Genomic DNA, 22,034 nt, shown 5'->3' with positions numbered 1-22,034 from the left:
CGTATGTTTCATTTTGGATAATATCCACGTAGGATGACGCAGCAGGTTCCGTGAGCCAAATGTCGATTTGGTTGATTTCACACCTCACTTGCTTCGTCATATCGTACAATACCCATTAGGATCAAGCATGCTTTTGTTACGTCGAAATTTTTCCTGATAACCGCGGCAAATTTTGATTGATTGATGATTGATTTGTGGGGTTTAACGTCTCAAAACCACGCTATGATTATGAGAGACGCAATAGTGGACGGCTCCGGAAATTTCGACCACCTGCGGTTCTTTAACGCGCACCCAAATCTGACCACACAGGCCTACAACATTTCCGCCTCCATCGAAAATGCAGCCGATTTGATCCCGCGACCTGCGGGTCAGCAGCCGAGTACCTTAGCCACCAGACCGCCATGGCGGGGCATGGCAACTTTTGCGAAACCCTCCAACATATTATATCTGCCTTGGTTCTTTGTTTGACTCGTTTTCATAGCAGCGTATATATATTGCCCGTGACTAGATTGCATGCAAGGTTATAATATTTTACGTGCCAAAATCATCATATCATTAGTAGGCACACCGTCATGTGAGACTCCAGGTTGATTCCAGCCAGCTGAGTTTTTTTTTAAAACGTGCACTATATATTTTTAAAGTCTGAGGCGCGACGACAATGGAAAGAGGGTGCGCACACACCGAGCGTCACTTCTATTTACATTGAGCGTCATTCTACCGTACCCGTGAAATATGCAACACCAGCCCTGTCTTCCATTCTTGCACCAAAACCTCAGTGCATTGTTGCTGCGTTCCCCTTCCTTAAAAATTCAGCTGGTGTATGCGGTAATTGAAATCAAAACTTCGATCCTTGCATCACAACACCTCAGCATGGCAACTTAACGGTGAGTGTTGTTTACAAGACCTGTACGTTAAACGCTCAGCGCGAAGCAACTGCATACACTGCGCTGTTTACACTGAGTTGCGACGAGAGGTCACCAGCTGAATAAAACACTTGCAGAGCTCACAGTACGCCATTTAAGTACTGGTGTTTTAAGCTAGCAAGCTCCGCTGCTTTCGCACTACCAATGGTTGTCTCGAAAAGCCCGAGCCCAATCCCCTCAATGTACAGCGGTTGCGTATTTGCTGTAGTTTCACTTTACAAACGCGCCTCCTTTTACTACGAGTCCGGACATCGCATGTCTTTCAATTATTAGTTTGTAGTACAGGGCATGACTAAAATATTTCAAAGTAACGAGATCGCGGACTATCGGCAAACTGCCAAAATTCACTTTTGATGCCTTTGCCTCTCGCACTGCTTGCATTGGAAACAGTAGAATTTGACAGGCATTATCAGGTCTTCGTCCTGTTTCAACTCTTGTAGCAGCTAACAATGCAACATAGGTGCGTTCCAGCTTTCCTGGATTACGAAGGAGCAGCGGCCTTAGCATGCGAAATGCGAGATAAGGGTCCCAAGGAACATGTTTTGCGTGCTCGCAATGAGAAAACCATGCAATCACGGCCCATCCGAGCAACCGCTGCTTTGCCCTCTTCCCGCAAGGGCGGCCAACAACGCTCCACAAAATTGAGCCTGTCTTCCCTATTCTCACAGGAGCAGTTATCTTATTATTGACACGCGTGTTTCTTTTTTTCACTCGAGTTTTATTCGGTTTTCGCCCACAAAGCTTGTGTTGAATGCGTAGCGCAAACTGCGCATCATTGTTCCGGAAGTTTTATGGCTTTGTAGGTCATTTTGTTAAGATTACGCCCACTTCGTGAACATCACAGATTATTCTGGAACCTACGTCGCTGCGCACGATAACGCGAGAATATTCTAGGGCAATTGTATAAATGCCGACACGCTTCGCCGCTTGTCAGTTGATCGACAGCCGAGACTCTGCTCACTGCTATCAGTGCCAGAGTGTTGCAGTAGTTTGACTTTCCTTTTTTGTGGCCACACGTTCAGCCAAATGAACAAATTACCCTGAACACCCAGTCTGCTCCCCTTTCCCGCTTCACGACCCCATGACAAAATATTGTTTGCATGGTGAGCACGTTTGAACGAATGTAATTCTTTAATAAATTGTAAACCTAAATGTGGTAATGCTAAGATGACGACATTGTGTATATCTATACCGAAAAAGTAGCGTTCAAGATAGCTAAGGTGTTTCGTCACGCGTATGGAGTGGTCGTGAATATGGAGAAAACTAATACTTACTAAAATTTTGTTAATTGGGTGTGACACTCTCTAGATCTACTGGAGTTAGTAGAAACAATGCACCACCGCTCTGGCACCTTGTATCTTCGCATCGAATACAGGACACTGAGCTGCAAAGCGCGTCGGCACTCAGGTTTGGCAAGAGAATTTTGCAGTCAAGGATAGGGGCAGGAGAACTTTTAGTGTTCGCCTGTACACAGCTACGCAATGTCTTCCTTTTTGCAAAGGTTATTTACGTTTGGCTGGCACCAAACCGCTCGTTATATAAAGATAAAGCAGGGCATAGAGCATTCGCCACTTCCGTGTTGGGAATCAATGTGAACGAACTTTTAGGAATAATTTGTTCCTCCCATCAGTATCTGTTGTGATTGATTTGATTGATATGTGGGGTTTAACGTCCCAAAACCACTCTATGATTATGAGAGACGCCGTAGTGGAGGGCTCCGGAAATTTAGACCACCTGGGGTTCTTTAACGTGCACCCAAATCTGAGCACACGGGCCTACAACATTTCCGCCTCCATCGGAAATGCAGCCGCCGCAGCCGGGATTCGAACCCGCGCCCTGCGGGTTATCTGTTGTGATAATGCAGTTGTGTACTAACCTATGTCTAGGTTTTTCTTTTACAAACTGGCAGATTTTCCCCATTTTTACACCTGTCTAATTCCTGGATTTAACTAAATGAAGGTGAACCTAGAGAGTGCGCTGTGGCCCTCGACTTCGACAAAATATGTACTCACGCCTACACAACTTATTTCAGTCTAATATTACAGTATTGAGGGTATTGCAAAATACGTTTCTCCGCAGTTTGTTCGGTAATGCAAACACAAATATATGCTGAGTTCTAGGAACAAAGCGGAGTTGCAAAAAAATAAAATAACGATAATAATGATCTCACCCCGGAACAGTGTGAGTGCGAGATCTCTCAGCTATAGAGATTCATGAACAAACGCCTGGTCTCCTGAGCTTGATTTCCCGAACTCCTTGTCCGAACACGTTCGGCAATTGGTGACTGGTTTTTTAGTCATCAAGATTACGTCAAAAAAACGTCTTAAGCATACTTGTGATTTTCAAATGTTTCAATAGAAGTTGCAAGCCGAAAAAGGTGCAAAAAGAGGCGTAATTTTGGATTGATTCACGCAAATTTTGCACCAAAATATTGTGAGTTCAATGGGCGCTTCACAGTTCAGTTTCAGAAACCAGAGTTGTGAAATACAGCTTTATGAATGGGTAATTGATTGATTTATATGTGAGGTTTAACATCCTAAAACCACCAACGATTACGGGAAACGCTGTAGTGGAGGGCTCTGGAAATTCGGACCACCTGGGGTACTTTTTGAGCACACGGACCTACTGCATTTTCGCCTGCATCCAAAATGCAGCCGCCGCAGCCATTTTTGAACAGCTGGTTCTAAAATAAATGAGCCATAACAATTGCTGCCTATCTAAGTGTTGCACTTCACAAACATGAGCTGCTCAAGCGTGGACTCCTGGACAAAATAGCCTGTGTGAGAGTGTGCTTCTATAGCCACCAACAGGCGCGGTAGCAGCGGCTTTCCACGCGGGCCTTCCTTCCCCCTAAAACAGAGCAACCATGGGCTTTCTGCGGCGTGAATCATCGCTTCAGGGCTCAGGGAGGCGCCACCGTTGTCTTGTTCAGTGGCCGTGGTCACGTGGGCTTTTTTGCTTCGGGTGGTTTCCTGAACCAATGCTTTTCAAAGCTTATTCTTTTTCTGTGTCTGCACGAAGAGGGAGCGCATACAGTTCATCGAGTATGGCTGTGTGCTACGCTGATCTATATACAGACTTTCAGCGACAGAGTATTGTGCGATAGCACCCATGTGTCTAGACAGGCGGGACAGCATTAAGAAAGGGGGGAAGTATGAGGCGAGAGAGCGCGCAGACTTGTATACGAAAGCTTCAAAGGAACGAAACCTTCGATCCAGCATTAAAACGCATCAGGACTTCGAGAAGCATTGTTGCGAATATGCGCCCGAGTCGCTGGCATTGACATAGCGCAAAGAAGTGAAGGGTCAGGAGACGGCCGGAGGCTGGGGTGGCCGCCGGGGAAAAATATTGCAATGCGAAAAAAAAGGGGGGGGGGGGGGAATCTGCTGCCATAGTTTTACTCGGCCATGGTTAGGCGAAGATTAGAGACAAACTTTAGAAGAACACAATCTACGTTAAAAGTTGTAGTAGGCGCGTTGCTCATAAATGAACCAGGCTTGTAATCACCCATGCCTTTAAAAAGCACGGGATACCCACGAAGTAAACGTTGATGACTGGGACGAAGCATCCGTCAGTTCGTCCGTGCTTCCGTTCTCACGTCTGCCATGCGTCCGTTCATCCATTCGTGCGTCCATCCTTACGTTCGTCCGTCCGTGTGTTCATTCATACGTACATGCGTGCGTCTGTCCATTCGTCCGTGCGTTCATCTCTGCGTCTGTCCCTGCGTTCGCACATGTGTCCATCCGTCCACCTGATTGTCTGTCTTTCCGGCCATCCATCTGTCTAGTGAAAACTCCAAGTACCAGCATTTCGGATATTTTCATCATATATTCATCATATACAAGTACCGTCGTCCAGAGGACAATCTAAGGACTAAACGACATGTGGCTACTTGCTACTACGACAGCTGCTACTACTACTACGATATACATCGGGGACGCACGACCCACAACTCAGGAAGTTTTTCCCCTACATGCTGCTTCATTGCTAAATTCTAGGTGCTGGCTTAGAAACATTTGAAGTCTGAAAACAGCACTTGGACGAAAACGCGCTCTTTTTTCGGAAGAAGTCATAAATTTATGGCCATTAAATTCCGAGCAAAGGGGCCTAAAGCCATTTTCATACCATTCCTTTAAGCATTGTCCCCATTTTATTCCCATTCCATTCCGTGGTCGTGAAAATGTGGAATGATCTCAGATTCATTCCAATTCCGGAGTGGCAACTCCGCAACACAGGTCTGGTAGAGCATGCGAATGGCCCTGTCAATTCCTATCCGGACACAAGATCTTCGATAATTTATTTCATTTGAATCTTTCTCGACTTTTTGGTCATGCGCAAGATTACTATTTTTCGCTCAAAACCAACGACACCGATGCCAACGCCAGAATTTACGCGAAAGGGGCTTTAGCACTGTCACATTAAATGGGCAGTTTTACCACAAGCGCGAAGTAACGAACGCTATAGCAACAAATAATAACGATATAGGAAGAAAAGCTGGCAGACGTCAAATTTGTATCTTATGAACTAACTCTTCAAACGCTGGTTTGAAAAAATACAGCCGCTCTCTAGGGAGATGCTCGTTCCGCCCAGTCTTTTCACGCTTGCAGAGAAGCAAGTACAAGGGTAGGCGAGTCTCCTACAGATGGTCGCCAATAAAGTACGTGTACCAGCGATAAATCAGTCATTCAACAAGCTTTACTGGGGTCCTAAGGTACTAACGAGTCGTAGTTTCGGGTCTCGTGCACGTCAAGGTCAGAAGACCATGGTCCTGCGCCCGTTAGTGAAAAACATGGACTCCGCCCGTTCACGGAGCTTAGAAAGTCCATGACCAACCGCTCTTGACTATTGTTCGAATAACCAACAGGTCTTGGCAAGCAGGTTCATGGCAAACCGGCATTGCTGAAAAATTCCAAAATACCCACCCTATTAGACCGTACAGAGAGGGTGCTTCACATCGAGTTGTCTGGTCATCCTATGGTCCACAAACAGCCACATCTGGCTATCTAAGAAGTTTGTCTGCTGGTACGTTAGAATCTATAGTGTATTTCGCTTGCTTGTTGTTATGAATTACGAGATTACAACCAAGAAATGGCGTAGGCGAGCTTTAGACAGCAGAAGTGTATTGTGTACCTGTGTGGAATAAAATCGTATTGTTCTGCTAGCTCCTCAAGCGTCAAGAGTTTTTTCCACAGCAATGGGCACACTGCTGAAAGCAGTGGTCTTAAAATGAAATATATATATATATATATATATATATATATATATACGAGCGAAACGTTTGGATAAGTGGCTTTTGAACAAGGTTAGCTCTCTGCTGAAGTAGTACATATTTAAATGTTCATGCAAATGCTTTTTGTCTTTCCACCAATATTCCACCCAAGGCAGAAATAATTGGTGTGACAGCAATAAACGTAACACCTTTCGTTTGCTGCCCTACCAGCTCGCTAAGTTCCAACTACGATAATGTGTTTCTGGCGCAATCATTTGTGCAGTTGATGTAGCACCTGATTTTTCACTCTGTACATGCAGGCCAGAAATGTTGCTTAAAATGACGCAAGGGCCTACGCCTGGAACCATACACATGATTGTGGGTAACGGTGAGTAGGAGCTAGGTTTCAGTGGGTACAAGTGAACAGTAGCTACCAAATTTGCTACTGATCGCCTATTCTGGTACTTAGATAAAGCATGCAAAAAGAGACACTTCATAGCTCTTAAGCACTTTCCCAAAGCTACTAGAAGAAAGTCGTATATGCAGGGTGTTTCAAGAAGTGTGTCAAGTATTCACTAAACATCAGCAAAAGGCGCTATTCGCTCGCCGTCTTCAGCCTTACTTCTTCTGTAACGGCGGGCATCTTAAGAAGGTTGACGACATCATTGAGAACAGTAATTAGGACATGTAATCTATTACCCTTTTAACTAGTTAGGTTAGACAGTTAAGTAAAATGGGAAAATTGAATGCATTCCTGCGAAGAACAAATTGCAGCTTTTAGATTTCAGGTAAGTGGCCTCTAGTATTAACGGCGAATTCATGAATGTCCCTTATACTGTTCGGTGAAACCGAAACCAAAAGATAGAAAAGCGCGAACAAGCAGACGACTACAATGCCTCACTGTTCAGAATATTGGTTACAGTTGGTTACAGGGGTGTACTCTTGCGCTTTTCGTAAACGCATGTGCGTCATGCGTGCTCTGATTTCAAACGCAGCACACCCACACAACGAAGTCGGTTGATGGTTGTTATAACAACGCTCTCGTTTCGGACGTCTCAAGCGAAAAGCAGTTGTGCCCTTTAGCGGTCCAGTTTAGGTTTTACGGCAGAATTTAGAGAAGAAGTTTATTATTCGCAGTCATTACTAGAGGCCACTTTTCCGAAATCTCAAAGCAACAATAGGTTGTGCGAAGACATGATCTCACTTCACAGAGAATATCAGTGAAGGCTTTTTTGTACTTCCTGCGTGGTCTATTGAATGTGCTATAGCACCCCAGCTCACTTTTTTTTCGCGCGTTTATTTCGCTCAGCGCTTTTTTGCCAATCTTTCTTACATATTCATCTTCCCCCAGTGCAGGGTAGCAAAGCGGATGGTACAATATCTGGTTAACCTTCCTGCCTTTCCCTCATTTTGTTCTCTCTTTGTGTGTCGCATGAAGTAGTTCAGTCCTCTCGTTTGACTTAACTGTCTAACTTTACTAAATAAAACGTAATTATTTTAACTTTCCCAGTTACTCTCCCAATGAGGTATTCAAACCCTCCAAAGTTGTCTGCCGCTGCAGAAAAGGCAACGCTGAAGACAGCTAGCACATAGCGCTTTTTGCTAATTTTTAAAGAATATTGAACACATTTCTTCAATCACTCTGTATATCTAGCGACGAAAAACAGAAAATAAACAGCACCCTTCGCTGTACTTAATCACCCATGTTATCACATTGTGGTTTTACTGGACTGTGGAAAAATGCCCGTTACTGCGGCGTAGGCTTCGCCGTACATTATCATTTTGTGATAGGATCAAGTTAATATCACACCGCGCTGTTTTCCATGTTTATTATATGCAACGCAGCTCTTTGACTAGCCTGTGTAACGCTGTCGCTCCGTCCGCACCACTCCATTCGCCGCATGTGTTGGAGCGGTGCCAAGTAGCTCAAGCTTGCCCTAGGAGTGTGTGGTTGCGTCTTTCCCTCGCCGCCACGCGCTCGCCGAGAGTCAGCTCTCCCTCGCTTTACCCTCTGTACCATTGGCAACGCTCGAGCCCACTCATCACGTGGGCATCATTTCAACCGTGCTGGCTCTCTCCATCTGTCGGCCAGAAGGAGCCGTGAGCTGGCGGTGTGCTCCCTGCCCGCGCCTCGAGAATCTCACGGCTCCGACAATGTGGACAGCGCGCCGCTGCTTGCCGCGCCAGATGCTGTCACGGCATGCTTCCCGCCAGTGTGCGCGTACCTTTCTGGCTGTCGCCGGCGTTTAGAGGGTGAGCGAAGCTGATCGCGTTCGCGAAGGGCGACGTCAACACCGACGAGGCACGAGCCAGGGAATCCGAATGCAAGCGTGTCCTTGTGTCCCTTGTGTCTTACGCCATTGTGTACTACGAACTGAGCTGCAGCTTGACAAAGCAATTCTACTTTATAGAGCAGGGCCCGCCATGGTAGCCTAGTGGCTAAGGCACTGTCAGCGTCAAATGAAGCCCAAACAGCGGCAAGCCTTGTCGACAGTGTAGTGCGCGCCATCCAATTATCAATATTGACATGCGCGCGCATACTGTTCGACAGCTCTGTGCATATTCCTGTGCCTGTTCGTGGCGACAGCTGGATGACACGCATTATACCATCGCGAATGCTTGCCAGTGTTCGAGTTTTATTTTAGGCTGATAGTACTCGGCTGCTGACCCGCAGACCGCGAGATCGAATTCCAGCTGCAGCGGCTCCATTTACGATGAAGGCGAGAATTCTGTAAGCCTCTGGGCTCAGATTTGGATGCACTTTCCAACGCCCTCCACTACGGTGTCTCTCATAATCATATTGTGGTTTTGGGACGTTTAATCCTACATATTAATCATTTCTAGAGCAAGTAGGCAAACACATGCACTATAGGTCACGCGACAGCTTCTACCTCCAGGTGTCACAGAACGAGCGCTAAACAAGAGCGCGCCGCCAAATCCTTGCGACAACGGGCGGCAGAAACGCCGCGAGGTAAAAAGAAAAAAAAAGAAAGCAAACATCCAGGGCTCCCGGGCGCGCGCTCTCCCCGCAGAAGCACGGCTTCGCAGACGATCCTCCTCACCCCACATCGGCGGCCCAGCAAGACCGCGATTTTTCTCGAACGAAGGAGGCGGGGTCAGACCGAGTGAATCATCCTCGGGAGAGGGCAGTCGAACCGTCTCGTGCCTCTCCCCAGCCTTCGCTGCGTATCGCGCCGACGAAATGACGAGAAACATCTGGAAAGTCGCGCGCAAGGTATTTAACCGAGCAGCCGAGACGAGAAATCAGGAGGTGACGGAAGTTAACGCCAGAGCGCGTAGGAATTCCGCCGTGGAGTCGGCGAAGGTTCTGCCCGTAGTGACGGAACAGGAGGAGACGGAAGTGAGCGCCAGAGTGCGTAGAGAGTCCGCCGTGTAGTCGGCGAAGTTTTTGGTCCGTAGGGACGGCTCGAGCTACAGGCAAGAGCGTGGGTTTACCGCTAACGAGCGAAGACGCGGGCAACAGCTGCGTGTGTGAAGCCGACGGATTTCCGGCGAAGAAGTTGAAGTTTGAAGAGTGGCCAATTGAAGACGGGAGGTTTCCTGGGAGAGAACTTCGAGAGCAGCGGAACGACAACAACGCTGGACTTTGAGTGAGTGATTCTCGGAAGAGTACCATTCAGAGTTTTGTTCCAAGGACTTTGGACTGAATAGGTTTTCTATCTCTTTAGTATTTAAGTGTCTTGGTTGTTCAATGCATGCAACTGCATTGTAGTGCGTATTGTTGTCCGTGTCCGTTGTTTCAAGTGTGGCTGATTGTATTGTGTAGTACGTTGATTGATTGGTGACGTATTGTATGTAACTATTGTGGAGTGTGCATTTTAGTGTATGGTTTCTGATCTGCCATTATTGAGAATATAATTTTGTTTGTTTATCAACTCTAGGCTCTGTCTTGTTCTTTGGGCCACAGCCGGCGTCCGCTGGCGCACCAATAAGGACCACTCCTAAATTGTCCACGCTTTCGTGGTGCGGTTCGGGGGGCCGATACTTCGGCTCTTGGAATTAGCCCGGCGATTGCCTCCCTAATTAACGGGACAGGTGTGACAATTAATCTGGCGTCCGCGATACAGGACCTTTTGGTGCACAGTGTGTCCAAAGTAGTGAGAAAGAGCCTCGAGTGTTGATAGTGCTATCGGAACGATTTTGTGTGTTGTTCAGTGTTCTCGTTGACGAGTGCAGTGGAGTGTTCCGATAGACTGAGTTGAGCAGATACTTTTACACGCAGCAAGGTTTTATTTGTGAGACACAATGGATCTCGAAAAGTTAGTAGCTCTTGGTGAGAAGATGGGTCTTTCTGGCGCCGAACTACGGAAGTGGGTAAGCCAGAAGGAGAAAGAGGCGGTGGAGAGAGATAGGTTGGCAGCTGAGAGAGCCAAGGAAGAAAAAGCGGCTGAGTTGGAACGAGAGAGGTTGGCGGTCGAAAGAGCCAAAGCGGAAAAAGAAGCTGAGTTGGAGAGAGAGAGGTTGGCAGCTGAGAGGGCCAAGGAAGAAAAAGCAGCTGAGTTGGAACGAGAGAGGTTGGCAGCTGAAAAGGCGAAGGAAGAAAGAGAGCAACAATTGAAGTTGGAGTTAGAGAGAGAAAAGCTTGCAGCTGAAAGGGCGAAAGAAGAAAGAGAGCAGCAATTGAAGTTGGAGCTGGAGCGAGAAAAGTTGGCAGCCGAAAGGGCGAGAGAAGAAAGAGAGGCAAAAGAGCGCCAGCTGAAAGAAGAAAGAGAGGAAAGGGAGCGGCAGCGGCAGCACGAGATGGAACTCGAGCGGCTCCGTTTGCAACAGCGAAGCGAAACTCCCGTCCAAGCTAGAGTTGAAAGCAGCGAACGGGAAGATCACGGCTTCCGCTTGAACCCAAGCAAGCTGCTCGTAGCGTTTGATGAAAGGAAGGACGACCTAGACGCGTACCTCCACAGATTTGAGACGATTGCGAGGAGCCAGAATTGGCCGGAACAGCAATGGGCAACTGCTCTGAGTACTTGCTTGAGTGGTGAAGCGCTCAGTGTGTACGGTAGGCTGACACCGACCGATGCAGCCAACTATGCAAAGGTGAAAGCTGCTTTGCTGAAGCGATTTAGATTCACTGTGGAAGGATTCCGGGATAGATTTCGGACAGGAAAGCCAGCTGATGGTGAGACGGCTACGCAGTATGCCGCCCGACTTTGCCATTATTTCGACAGATGGATTGAGCTTTCAGGGACAGCGCAGGAGTACGATGAGCTTAGAGAGCTCCTAATTAGAGAACAATTTCTTACTAGTTGCCACCCAAGCCTGTCGCTGTACTTGAAAGAGAGGAAGGCTGAGTCGCTTGAAGGAATGCTTGAATTGGCTGATCAATTCTTGGAAGCGCAAGGTGGAACTAATTTGGCCAAGGTAAAGAAGGAGTGTCCCGACGATTCGAAGAAATTGGCTCCCGAAGAGAAGAAGCGTACACCAGAGAGCATTCCGCGATGTTTTCTGTGCAACCGAGTGGGTCATCGCGCGAAAAACTGTCGAACGATCTTTACGAGCCCTACGGCAGTCAAATGTTTCAAATGTGGTCAGACTGGGCACAAAGCAGACACTTGTCGTAACGGAGTGAGCCAAACTCACCAGGTATCTTGTGTGCAAGCGGCACCGAAATCTGATAATAATGCCGTCACCGATGGATTGTAGAGTTGAAGAATGGGGAGAAAATTCCTATTGTGGGTGCTGTAATGTCAAAACAGCCAACCGGTGTTACGAAAGGAATGCCAACGCTGCCTGGAAAAGTTGCGGACAAAAAGATTACGGTGTTAAGAGATACCGGCAGTTCCACTGTTATCGTGCGGAGAAATTTGGTACGGGAAAGTGAGTTGACAGGCAGAACGAAACCGGTTTGCCTAATTGACCGTACAGTTCGGATGCTTCCCGAAGCAGAAATTGAAGTTGAAACCCCGTACCTCAGCGGGAAGGTTACTGCTTTATGCATGACGACCCCCCTGTATGACCTTGTCATCGGAAACATCGACGGGGCGCGAGGGCCAAGTGATCCAGAATGTTTGGGAGAAGACCCGAAGATAGAGCCCTCGACAACACAGCGGCCGCGAGATACAGTGGAGGAGCATCCCGTGACGGATCTCACTAGAGCCCAAGGTGAAGCTGCAGCGCAAGAGACAGCGAAGGAGAAGACGATCGTGTCGAATAAGTTCACGGGCCGAGCAACCGGACTTACGTCGGCACGACCTCAACCGACCGACAGTGTAAAGGAGACGGAGTTGACCAGCCGGGCAAAATGTAGAGGCATGATCAAGCGGGTAAATAAACAGACAGGACCCGTCGAATGTAATGACGCGTTAACGGTGTCGGAAGAGACAACGATGGCTGAGACGACGCCTCAGATATCGTCGTTGGAAAGGGCTCGCCGAAAAAGAACGTGGAAGCACAAGAAGAGATCGAGCGAGCACCGCAAAAAGGGGCGCAAGCGCTGCTCGAAGTACGCAGGATAAGTGCTGAGGTCAAAGCAGAATGTGTTTGGCAGTGTTGAGGGACATATGTTGTGTTAATGTTCTTGTTATCCTGTGTCTCAAGTGTATGTCGAGTGAGTCAGTGTTCTGTGCGATGGTGTGATGTATAGTGTTGTATAATTGTTGGATAGACAGAACTTTGTACGATTGTATTAAGTGATCTATTGTGAATGTGAAGTGTCATGAGCGACCGATGGTGTTACAGTCTGTGAGAGTGTGTGGTGACTTTTCGCGCTCGTTTGTGTGGTTTTGAATATTATGAGATAATATTCTTAAAGGGGGGGGCAGTGTCACAGAACGAGCGCTAAACAAGAGCGCGCCGCCAAATCCTTGCGACAACGGGCGGCAGAAACGCCGCGAGGTAAAAAGAAAAAAAAAGAAAGCAAACATCCAGGGCTCCCGGGCGCGCGCTCTCCCCGCAGAAGCACGGCTTCGCAGACGATCCTCCTCACCCCACATCGGCGGCCCAGCAAGACCGCGATTTTTCTCGAACGAAGGAGGCGGGGTCAGACCGAGTGAATCATCCTCGGGAGAGGGCAGTCGAACCATCTCGTGCCTCTCCCCAGCCTTCGCTGCGTATCGCGCCGACGAAATGACGAGAAACATCTGGAAAGTCGCGCGCAAGGTATTTAACCGAGCAGCCGAGACGAGAAATCAGGAGGTGACGGAAGTTAACGCCAGAGCGCGTAGGAATTCCGCCGTAGAGTCGGCGAAGGTTCTGCCCGTAGTGACGGAACAGGAGGAGACGGAAGTGAGCGCCAGAGTGCGTAGAGAGTCCGCCGTGTAGTCGGCGAAGTTTTTGGTCCGTAGGGACGGCTCGAGCTACAGGCAAGAGCGTGGGTTTACCGCTAACGAGCGAAGACGCGGGCAACAGCTGCGTGTGTGAAGCCGACGGATTTCCGGCGAAGAAGTTGAAGTTTGAAGAGTGGCCAATTGAAGACGGGAGGTTTCCTGGAAGAGAACTTCGAGAGCAGCGGAACGACAACAACGCTGGACTTTGAGTGAGTGATTCTCGGAAGAGTATCATTCAGAGTTTTGTTCCAAGGACTTTGGACTGAATAGGTTTTCTATCTCTTTAGTATTTAAGTGTCTTGGTTGTTCAATGCATGCGACTGCATTGTAGTGCGTATTGTTGTCCGTGTCCGTTGTTTCAAGTGTGGCTGATTGTATTGTGTAGTACGTTGATTGATTGGTGACGTATTGTATGTAACTATTGTGGAGTGTGCATTTTAGTGTATGGTTTCTGATCTGCCATTATTGAGAATATAATTTTGTTTGTTTATCAACTCTCGGCTCTGTCTTGTTCTTTGGGCCACAGCCGGCGTCCGCTGGCGCACCAATAAGGACCACTCCTAAATTGTCCACGCTTTCGTGGTGCGGTTCGGGGGGCCGATACTTCGGCTCTTGGAATTAGCCCGGCGATTGCCTCCCTAATTAACGGGACAGGTGTGACACCAGGACTTGGCCCAGCAGCATCAGCACATGGAGCCCTACTTTTTGCCCTATATGCTCCTCAAGTCCGATCCTGGCAGTAGGGTCTCCAGTTCGTATTTCTTAAGGTTCAAGCAAGTGGGTGATTGGTACGGTGACCAACAGCACTGCTATGAATCGCACTAAACCATGAACATTCATCCCATGACCATAGACGACGATGACTACCACAAGAACATGGCTGATTGATTGATTTGTGGGGTTTAACGTCCCAAAACCACTTCTGATTATGAGAGACGCCGTAGTGGAGGGCTCCGGAAATTTTGACCACCTGGGGTTCTTTAACGTGCACCCAAATCTGAGTACACGGGCCTACAACATTTCCGCCTCCATCGGAAAACAAGAACATGGCACTTTATACCAGAAACCTACACTGGATTCATATTCGCTACGCCACGAAGCTCCTGACTATATGCCATGCGCAGTCGTGCAGGAAACCGGCGCAAATGAGGTATCTGGCGAACCGGACACACTATGATCGACAAGTCTTTGATAGACTCCGGCAGCGATATCTTCAAGTACCCCCCACGACTCAAAAGCCTGCACCCGGAGACATCAGCTCGACGTACATAATTCGACGCTCCACTGCCGATAACAGGAGACATGACCGAGTCTTCGACTTCTTCGAAAGAGGTCGCAATGCCCCTGCATGATGGTGTTGCCGCACAACAGAGCAAGAATGTTTCCTCATCGCCGTCGCCCTCGTCGAGTGAGGAAACTGTCGTTGTCTTTGGAGTCTTTGAGCATCTAAGAGAAAGGCATACGCTAAGGAACACTTGCCCCCCCCCCATATGTCAAGAAGAGCATGACCAATCACCTCTGCAGATGCTTCAGATGACATGCACACTCATGATGAATCTCACTCCCAAGAAGTGCACCGATTGCCTAGAAACCAAGCGAGCCTACGAAAGCAAGACAAAACAGAATCTTCCTACTACAACAAGGAATCTTGGCGGTAACCATTGTTTTTGTGCCATGTACAAGCGAATGCATTCTTTTCTGCTTGAATATGTAAACCAATTACGCAGGACAATAAATTCCGTAAATATTTTATGATTTGGTCCGTCATTTTACTAGTCCTTCCCGTCTTTTTTGTGGTCAAGTCGACCTAATTTGACGGCGTGTCTGCTGTACTGTTCACTTTGTTAATTACCGTATTCCTCACACTCACTAAAGTCGTCGCCGTTCTAGCTTGAGAGCGTAATGCCCACATAAATGGTTTATCTATAAAACACTGGCCAACTGGTTAAAGTCAATATTCTTACGAGCTTGTTGCTTGCTTTCAGCGATTTAAGTAGTTTGTATCAGTCAGTGGTACAAGCGTATACCACATGTTATAATGAAGCATGATGTACAACATACCTCATGTGCAAGCGTACGTGTGTATATGTACTAGACATGCATACCTTGTAGTGTAATAAATTGCACCCGACTTGCACCCTCTCCCTGTCTCCAACTGCCCTCGCTCTGGGAAGTGTACCTAATTTTGTGCATTCATCTGTTCTACAATATGCTTGATTACATCGGATATACAGAACCATAAAATGTTGCAAAATAAATTGCATGCTAATGTATGAAGAAGGGACGCAAACGGTTAAGCTTAAGGATGCTCAAAAAAGTGGCAATCAATATTTCAGCGCGCCTGCCAAGTCTATCTGTTTGAGTAGTATTGTCACATCAGCTAAGAGACTCACGAAAAGAAACGTTGATCTTCACTTCAATGCATTGTCGTTCATTGTTAGTTGAAGCATCCGTATGCAGTGAATTTGTTTTTACCTAAAAATTATTGCATTTGTTATTTTAGTAAATAGACCAACGGGCGGAGCACAAAGTTACAATCGACCACACAGAGTTTGTGCCCTTGAACTCTCGATGCGACAGCTTTGTGCTCAACTGTTCGGAACGCTATAAGCGATATCTTGGTGCTGTCGCTCACTTCACCACTTTTTGAAAGCTTTTATTACTCTACATCCAATAACATGCTTCCTCACATGCTATATTCAAGGCTTCTCGAAATGTTTATTGATAGGGAAGCTGTACAAGTTATTGAGCTCTGAAGCAAACTCGAGTGACAACACCGGCGATTGCACGAATGGGACCCGCAAACGAGCATCCGCATGCGTCCTAATTTAAACCAAGACATCGCAACTACATTAGGTATATTCACCTTGGTGTCGCCTTCACAACACTGTGTGTGTATAGTCCTGGAGAAAAGTTACCAGGCCACGCTTTCATAAAAAAAAACATTGGGTAGTGACTTGGAAACTTTTGTCTCCCTTGTACATACCCTCAGCTGCTGTGAAACCGATCCCGATAGTGACCACATTCAAGTGCCGGAAAACAATTGAGCGCATATTTTGCGCTTGCCAACATAAGCGCATGAAGAACAGCAACTGATTTTTCTCGCTGAAGGATTGAATAATAGGTCATTCACCGAAGGGGTTGCCTTGGGGCCTTTGCCTGAAGCCAACAGTGCAACTGTGGCCGTAAGAGAGGTGATAGCGTTTCTACAAGCCACTGAAATGAGTGCGCCATTGTATCACGGCACCGACCTGGCGGAACTGTAAAAAAAAACACTCTTCCCCCCAAAACTTACTACCGTCATTCGATACTCTTGTTCTTCCCATCTTCCATTGTCACCTTATTGAGCACTGCTTAAAAGACGAACACTTGGGATGAAAGACTCGACAATCACAAGCGCGAACTTTCAACTGAGTTTGTTGGACAAACACATGATGCTTTTATGCAATCGCGTTTCATGGTTAGATGAAACTCGATTACATTAATGAATCAATGAATGAGCCAACTCGCGAAAGAAAGTCCCTTACAAGTTATATTCTCATCTCCCCTCCGCCCTTGCAAAGTAGCAGGCAGGAGCAGAATATCGCACAGGCCGACCACTGCACCTTTCTGTAAATAAACCTGTTTTTTTTTTCATAAGTAAATTATGAAATGCCAGCAACGTTGCTTACGCCACTCTGCCGCAACTGGTAAGAACGTATTGCCGAGCACTCTGCCTCGACAAATGTCTAGTACATTACTACCAAGACACGTGATCAAATTGTAATGACCGGAATTCGGGCACACTGTGTCACTATGGAGTCGTGGGAAGTGTCAGATGGTTACTCTGTCTTGTTGCAGATCCGTCCGTAAGGGAATGCAAACTCTACTACGCTGATGAAAATTGCGTTGTGGCGGATATGGAATACAATGGTCACCGTAAGTTTTCTCCGAATGCGTTAGGTTCATTCATGAACATAGGAGTTCTGCACAGGAGCTCTTTCTATATGAGGAGAGCGTCGTTCAATGACGTCTTCTTAAGACGGTAGCTCACTGTAAAATGCTTTGTTATGCGGGTTTAACGCACATTCAGCGCATCTCAAAGAACCTGGCGACCACAGCTAAGTTTAAACTGACATCGCAAAGCCAATGATAACCTGACAAACTCAGCCAACACAAGTGGCTTTCGCCTGAACGGACGAAAAGTTGCTTGTCTGTTCACAGCTTGGCTATTTTACCCAGACTGCCACCTCTTCGCGAGCAATCTAAAAGAAAACATTTATGAAGTATTGTAATTGCGTCGTCAAATTCGTTGTTGTAACTTTTTACAAAATTACCGATGACAGGAGCAACTCAGGCAGCCCTGAAATAAGTCTCGCAAGATGATGCCAAAAAGTTTGAAACGTGTAAACACTTTCAAACAAAAAGTCCCATGCTGCGTTGCCTCCCTGAATATTATAGTGTAGTTGGGTTCTAAAACTAGAATGGATCGACTGCCCGTACCTCTGTGGAGGAGGAAAGAATAGGCGGAAGGACAGGAAGGTTAGACGGTTCTTAGACCGGCTGGCTACCTAGTGTACCTTTGTGGACTACATAGCATATCAATGACGAGAACGTGCGCCGCTTCATCTACGTACAGTGTCGATTGTTATGAAAGTGAACACTGCGACACGTGGCCAGCGCGCTCCGGCGGCCGCTGGTCATGCGTTAAAGCAGTAGTGATAGCAACCACAGTCTCTTTTCGCGTCATCTCGCCGTGAGCAAAACAACCATTCGTTGCTGATATAGAACAGTAAACTTGCAGCCCCTCCACCTTCAAGGTGATTACCTGCTCTCTCATGATATCCCTGAAGGGGGAGGGGGTCGCAATCTTGCCGCTGGTTCCGTATCAACAGCGAATGGTTTTTAAGTTCGCCGCGAGATGATGCGAGAAGAGACTGCGGTTGCTATCACTACCGCTTGAACGCGCTGCCAACAGCCGCTGAAGCGCGCAAACCGTGCGCTCCCGTGTTCGCTTTCATAAAAACTGACACTTTACACATTTTCCAGATATCATAATTAAAATAACCCAGAGACTATTCTTTTTTACCATTCCGCATTTCATGTGCATATTTTCGAATTGAAGAAACTACGCCGGTTATCAGCAATCTTGCTGATAGAGTCTCCAATTCTTGTTTAATAATGTCACAGATACTTACTCGTTACACGATTGTGTAACCAATGTAAGAGTGCAGCATATACACACAGGATCGGCAGAAGTCGTAATACAGATGTCGCAACTCTGTTCTCATTGTACAAAAGAAATATATTTATGCGCCACACCTACCCGGCAAACACTCCTAGATTGCAGCGAGGTGGCAAATGCCTATTGTATTCTTGTGATGCCATTGAACGAAAATAAACACAGCAAAGAACAAAAACTTTGTATACAAAACATTTCCTTCTGTCTACAATATATTCTTCCCCTAGTCTTCTTTTACAGCGAAAGCATATAGTAACATATAAAGTTAAGAGAGGACACTCCGATAGGCGCCTGTGGATTATTTATTTATTTCGATTTATTTCGATTACCCTCAGGGCACATAAAGGCGTTACAGAGGGGTGCAGCGCTGAGAACGCGTGTTGGGAATCTTCGCAGCCTCAGAAATTGAAGGCCACAAAAAAGTATGTCTGGAAGGCCATTTTTATGTAGTGATCAGCAATATTATACAGCCTCTAAGGCCACTTTTACGTGCGTGCTGGCCTGTGTAGCCATACTTTAGTTTTATTAACGCGTAGTTTGCATGCATTTATGAGCTTCGTGTAAGCTGCACCACTAGAGCGGCAAGCACACGATGCCAATGTCTGGCTATGTACACATTCTAAATAAAACGTGAGAATTATTGGAGAAGCGAAAACTGTTATTAGCAAGTTGTATTTTAGGTAAACACATGGTAACTTTGTTAACGCTTCATAAACGCCGGCACAAAGAGAGGTTCATCGCACTGCGAGACGTCGAAATACAACTTCCATATCATTATTATAAGTTCCACACATATATAAACATATAAGCAACAATATAACAACATCCGCAGAAAAGTAAAACTGCAATAAAGGCACACAACTATATATACAGTGCACAACGCGACACGCCAGTAGTTGCCTCAGCACTTGACGCCGGCATAAACCGAGAAAAGAAAAAAAATGTTGTCTACGTTTCCTTCAGGACTTTCGCTATAATTTTCTCATACACACTTTACATCGCTCTTTCGCAAAAACAGTAACTAACACTCACTGTTTTTTTTTCAAACAAAGCAAATTTAGGTGTCATGCAAGCCGTTAACAAGGCGGGAGTGTTTATTTTTAGATTACGTCCTATAGCATTGGCTAGCAAACATTTTTTCTGAATTCACCACTTCTCGCTTATTACGCTCGTTAGAGATTCAATTAATTCCCGAACGGTATAGATAATGATATTGAGCATAGCTGCACATTGCACGAAATCTCACTCACGCAGTGAATTCTAATACATATAGCGGCACAAATAAAACCTAACAACGGGAGGGGAGACTCAATTTCTTGAGCCAAGAAACAACTGTCTCGCAAACGTGCTGCGAAGCATTTGAAACAGTTTTTTTTTTTTCGTGTGAAGCAATCCACAAAACAGTACGCGAAATGAAACAGCACAATGCCATAAATTTTAGGTTAAAGCTTCAATGACAATTACAATACCCACTTAACAAAGTATTGCTGGCGTTCATATTCCTAGCAGCGGCGAACATGAGAGCCAGACAAAGAAAGTAAAGACCTTGACGCATGCCGCGCAAGTTATCGCACATATTTTATGGCATCTTCCTGCTGCTGCACGTACTTCTTCATTGCCGTAAGTGATCGCGAACCCGGAGCGTGAAATGTGCACTTCACAAGCCATGTGCACTTCTCTCGCATCCGATACATGCCTGATCTTAGCCCGACGTTATCGCACCGTACAATCACAGACGATAATGATGGATTCAGGCCACTGTAACATACGCAAAGACACGTAGATGTATAATGCACTAGAAAAGGTATTGTAGTAAATAACTAGTACGAGTGTTTCCTTGAAGCAGTGAGTGGTGTGTTGCCACCTTACGGCTAGAGGGAAGCTGCGTACCTCCGCCGCTTTTTGGCTCGAGTGACCACTCTTGTAATTTTTGTGTTATTCTATGGCGAAAGCTGTTATGAGATCAGAACATGAGTCATGTGTGGCGTCGTGTTTGTCCGCCACCGCCGCCGCTGGCACTGGTGTTCATAACCAGTATCGCAAAAAATAAGAAAAAGTAAGAGAAGAAAAACCACCAAGGACGCAATGAATTTGAATCAAGTTCCGCTGCGTGCCAGCACAGTATTCTGCCGCGCGGAACTCGTTGCTAAACTAGCCCTAGGCAGGCCTAATGTCGGGAAAGGACTCCCGATAATATGAGTAATAAGCTGTTTCAAAACAATAAAGGAACAACCTGGCGTCACACAATGCAACTTCCGTAACGAGTGAATCGTCCAATGCTCCAGCCAATTAGAAAACTTGTTTCTTATTACCTATTCAATGTGGCGCACATCCGCTTCGGGCATAATTTTTCATCGTCGTCAGCCACAGCATGACGAAATCGCACAACATTTCTAGCAAGTGAGTAGCAGACACCACACTTATCCGAAGAACGACGAAGGATATATAGCATAGTGAATGCTGGCCTACTACACAAAAATTATCATCATTTATGGTGTGGTTGGTACCCAGCAATAGTACTTGCTGCAGTTAACTAAATAGTGCTTGAAAAAGGCTCTGAAAGGCTACTCTTCCAGATTTCGCTGTGAGTGTGCTGCGCGTTTCGTGCAGGCCGGGCGTTTGTTTTTTTTTTTGTTCACGCAAGAACTTTCCAATGATGCCAAACTAACAGCCAATGCATCTGCATATTACGCATTGGGGGCTATTCGTTGTCTCTCTGTGCATTGTCGGCTTAATCTTGCATTGAGAAGTGTTTCGTCAAAGGAGTTCACTTAAGGTAAATAGCGTAGCGCGCTAAAGAGACAAGCAAATTTTTAAAAAATGTATAATTGTATAAAGTTGTCACAATTTCGTTTGAAACGCCATGAGAACTCCTTTTTATACTTTTTAAACAGATTCTATGGCATTGATCATTTTAAAAGCGTTTTACTTTGCTCACTTCACTGCACATAATGCAGATTGACATCTTCATCATTACTTATGCATTTCTTTTGTAGAGTGCATCCTCTGGATCCGGCGACGTCTTAAGGACACCGTACCGCAAGTCTGCAAGGACGAATTTGTCGACACGTGCGGCGTTGTGATCGCCCCCCACAGAAGAGACTTGTGCGATGACGGCGAGGGTGATTACTAAATTGCAATAAAGGGAATTCTAAACCAATCATGCAGTTTTCCAAAGCAGCGCCCTGAAATGCACCATCCTTGCCTTCAGGCTACTCGAATTTGAAAATTACGATCTTACACACCTGCACATTTTGGTAAAGTAATAGTAATAAATCCCATGGGTTTGTGTTATGGTTGCGATATCACTGATAAATTAATGATCTGTTGAATGCGAGCTCAACTACAACTATAATACTTAAAGAAGCTTATTTTTCAACACATCCGAATAAACCCTG

The 22,034-nt window shown here is 46.3% G+C and overlaps 1 protein-coding gene across 2 annotated transcripts in view; it reads left to right on the top strand.

Annotated features, from left to right (window-relative positions):
- LOC119179755 (uncharacterized) overlaps positions 1 to 21,796 on the top strand; it is a 77,308-nt gene extending 55,512 nt beyond the window's left edge. Inside the window, exons 3-5 of one of the 2 annotated variants that reach the window (XM_075868301.1) lie at positions 6,453 to 6,520; positions 17,256 to 17,333; positions 21,633 to 21,796. In XM_075868301.1, the coding sequence (XP_075724416.1) occupies positions 6,453 to 6,520; positions 17,256 to 17,333; positions 21,633 to 21,769 (283 nt within the window). In that variant the 3' untranslated portion in view covers positions 21,770 to 21,796. The remainder of the gene's footprint in view (positions 1 to 6,452; positions 6,521 to 17,255; positions 17,334 to 21,632) is intronic. The other variant, XM_037430882.2, reaches the window with a different exon arrangement.
- Positions 21,797 to 22,034: the final 238 nt, after the last annotated feature.

The sequence above is a fragment of the Rhipicephalus microplus genome, chromosome 7 (assembly GCF_043290135.1).
Source record: "Rhipicephalus microplus isolate Deutch F79 chromosome 7, USDA_Rmic, whole genome shotgun sequence".
In the NCBI taxonomy this organism is placed as follows: Eukaryota; Metazoa; Arthropoda; class Arachnida; order Ixodida; family Ixodidae; genus Rhipicephalus; species Rhipicephalus microplus.
This window is presented reverse-complemented; position numbering and strand designations above follow the sequence as displayed.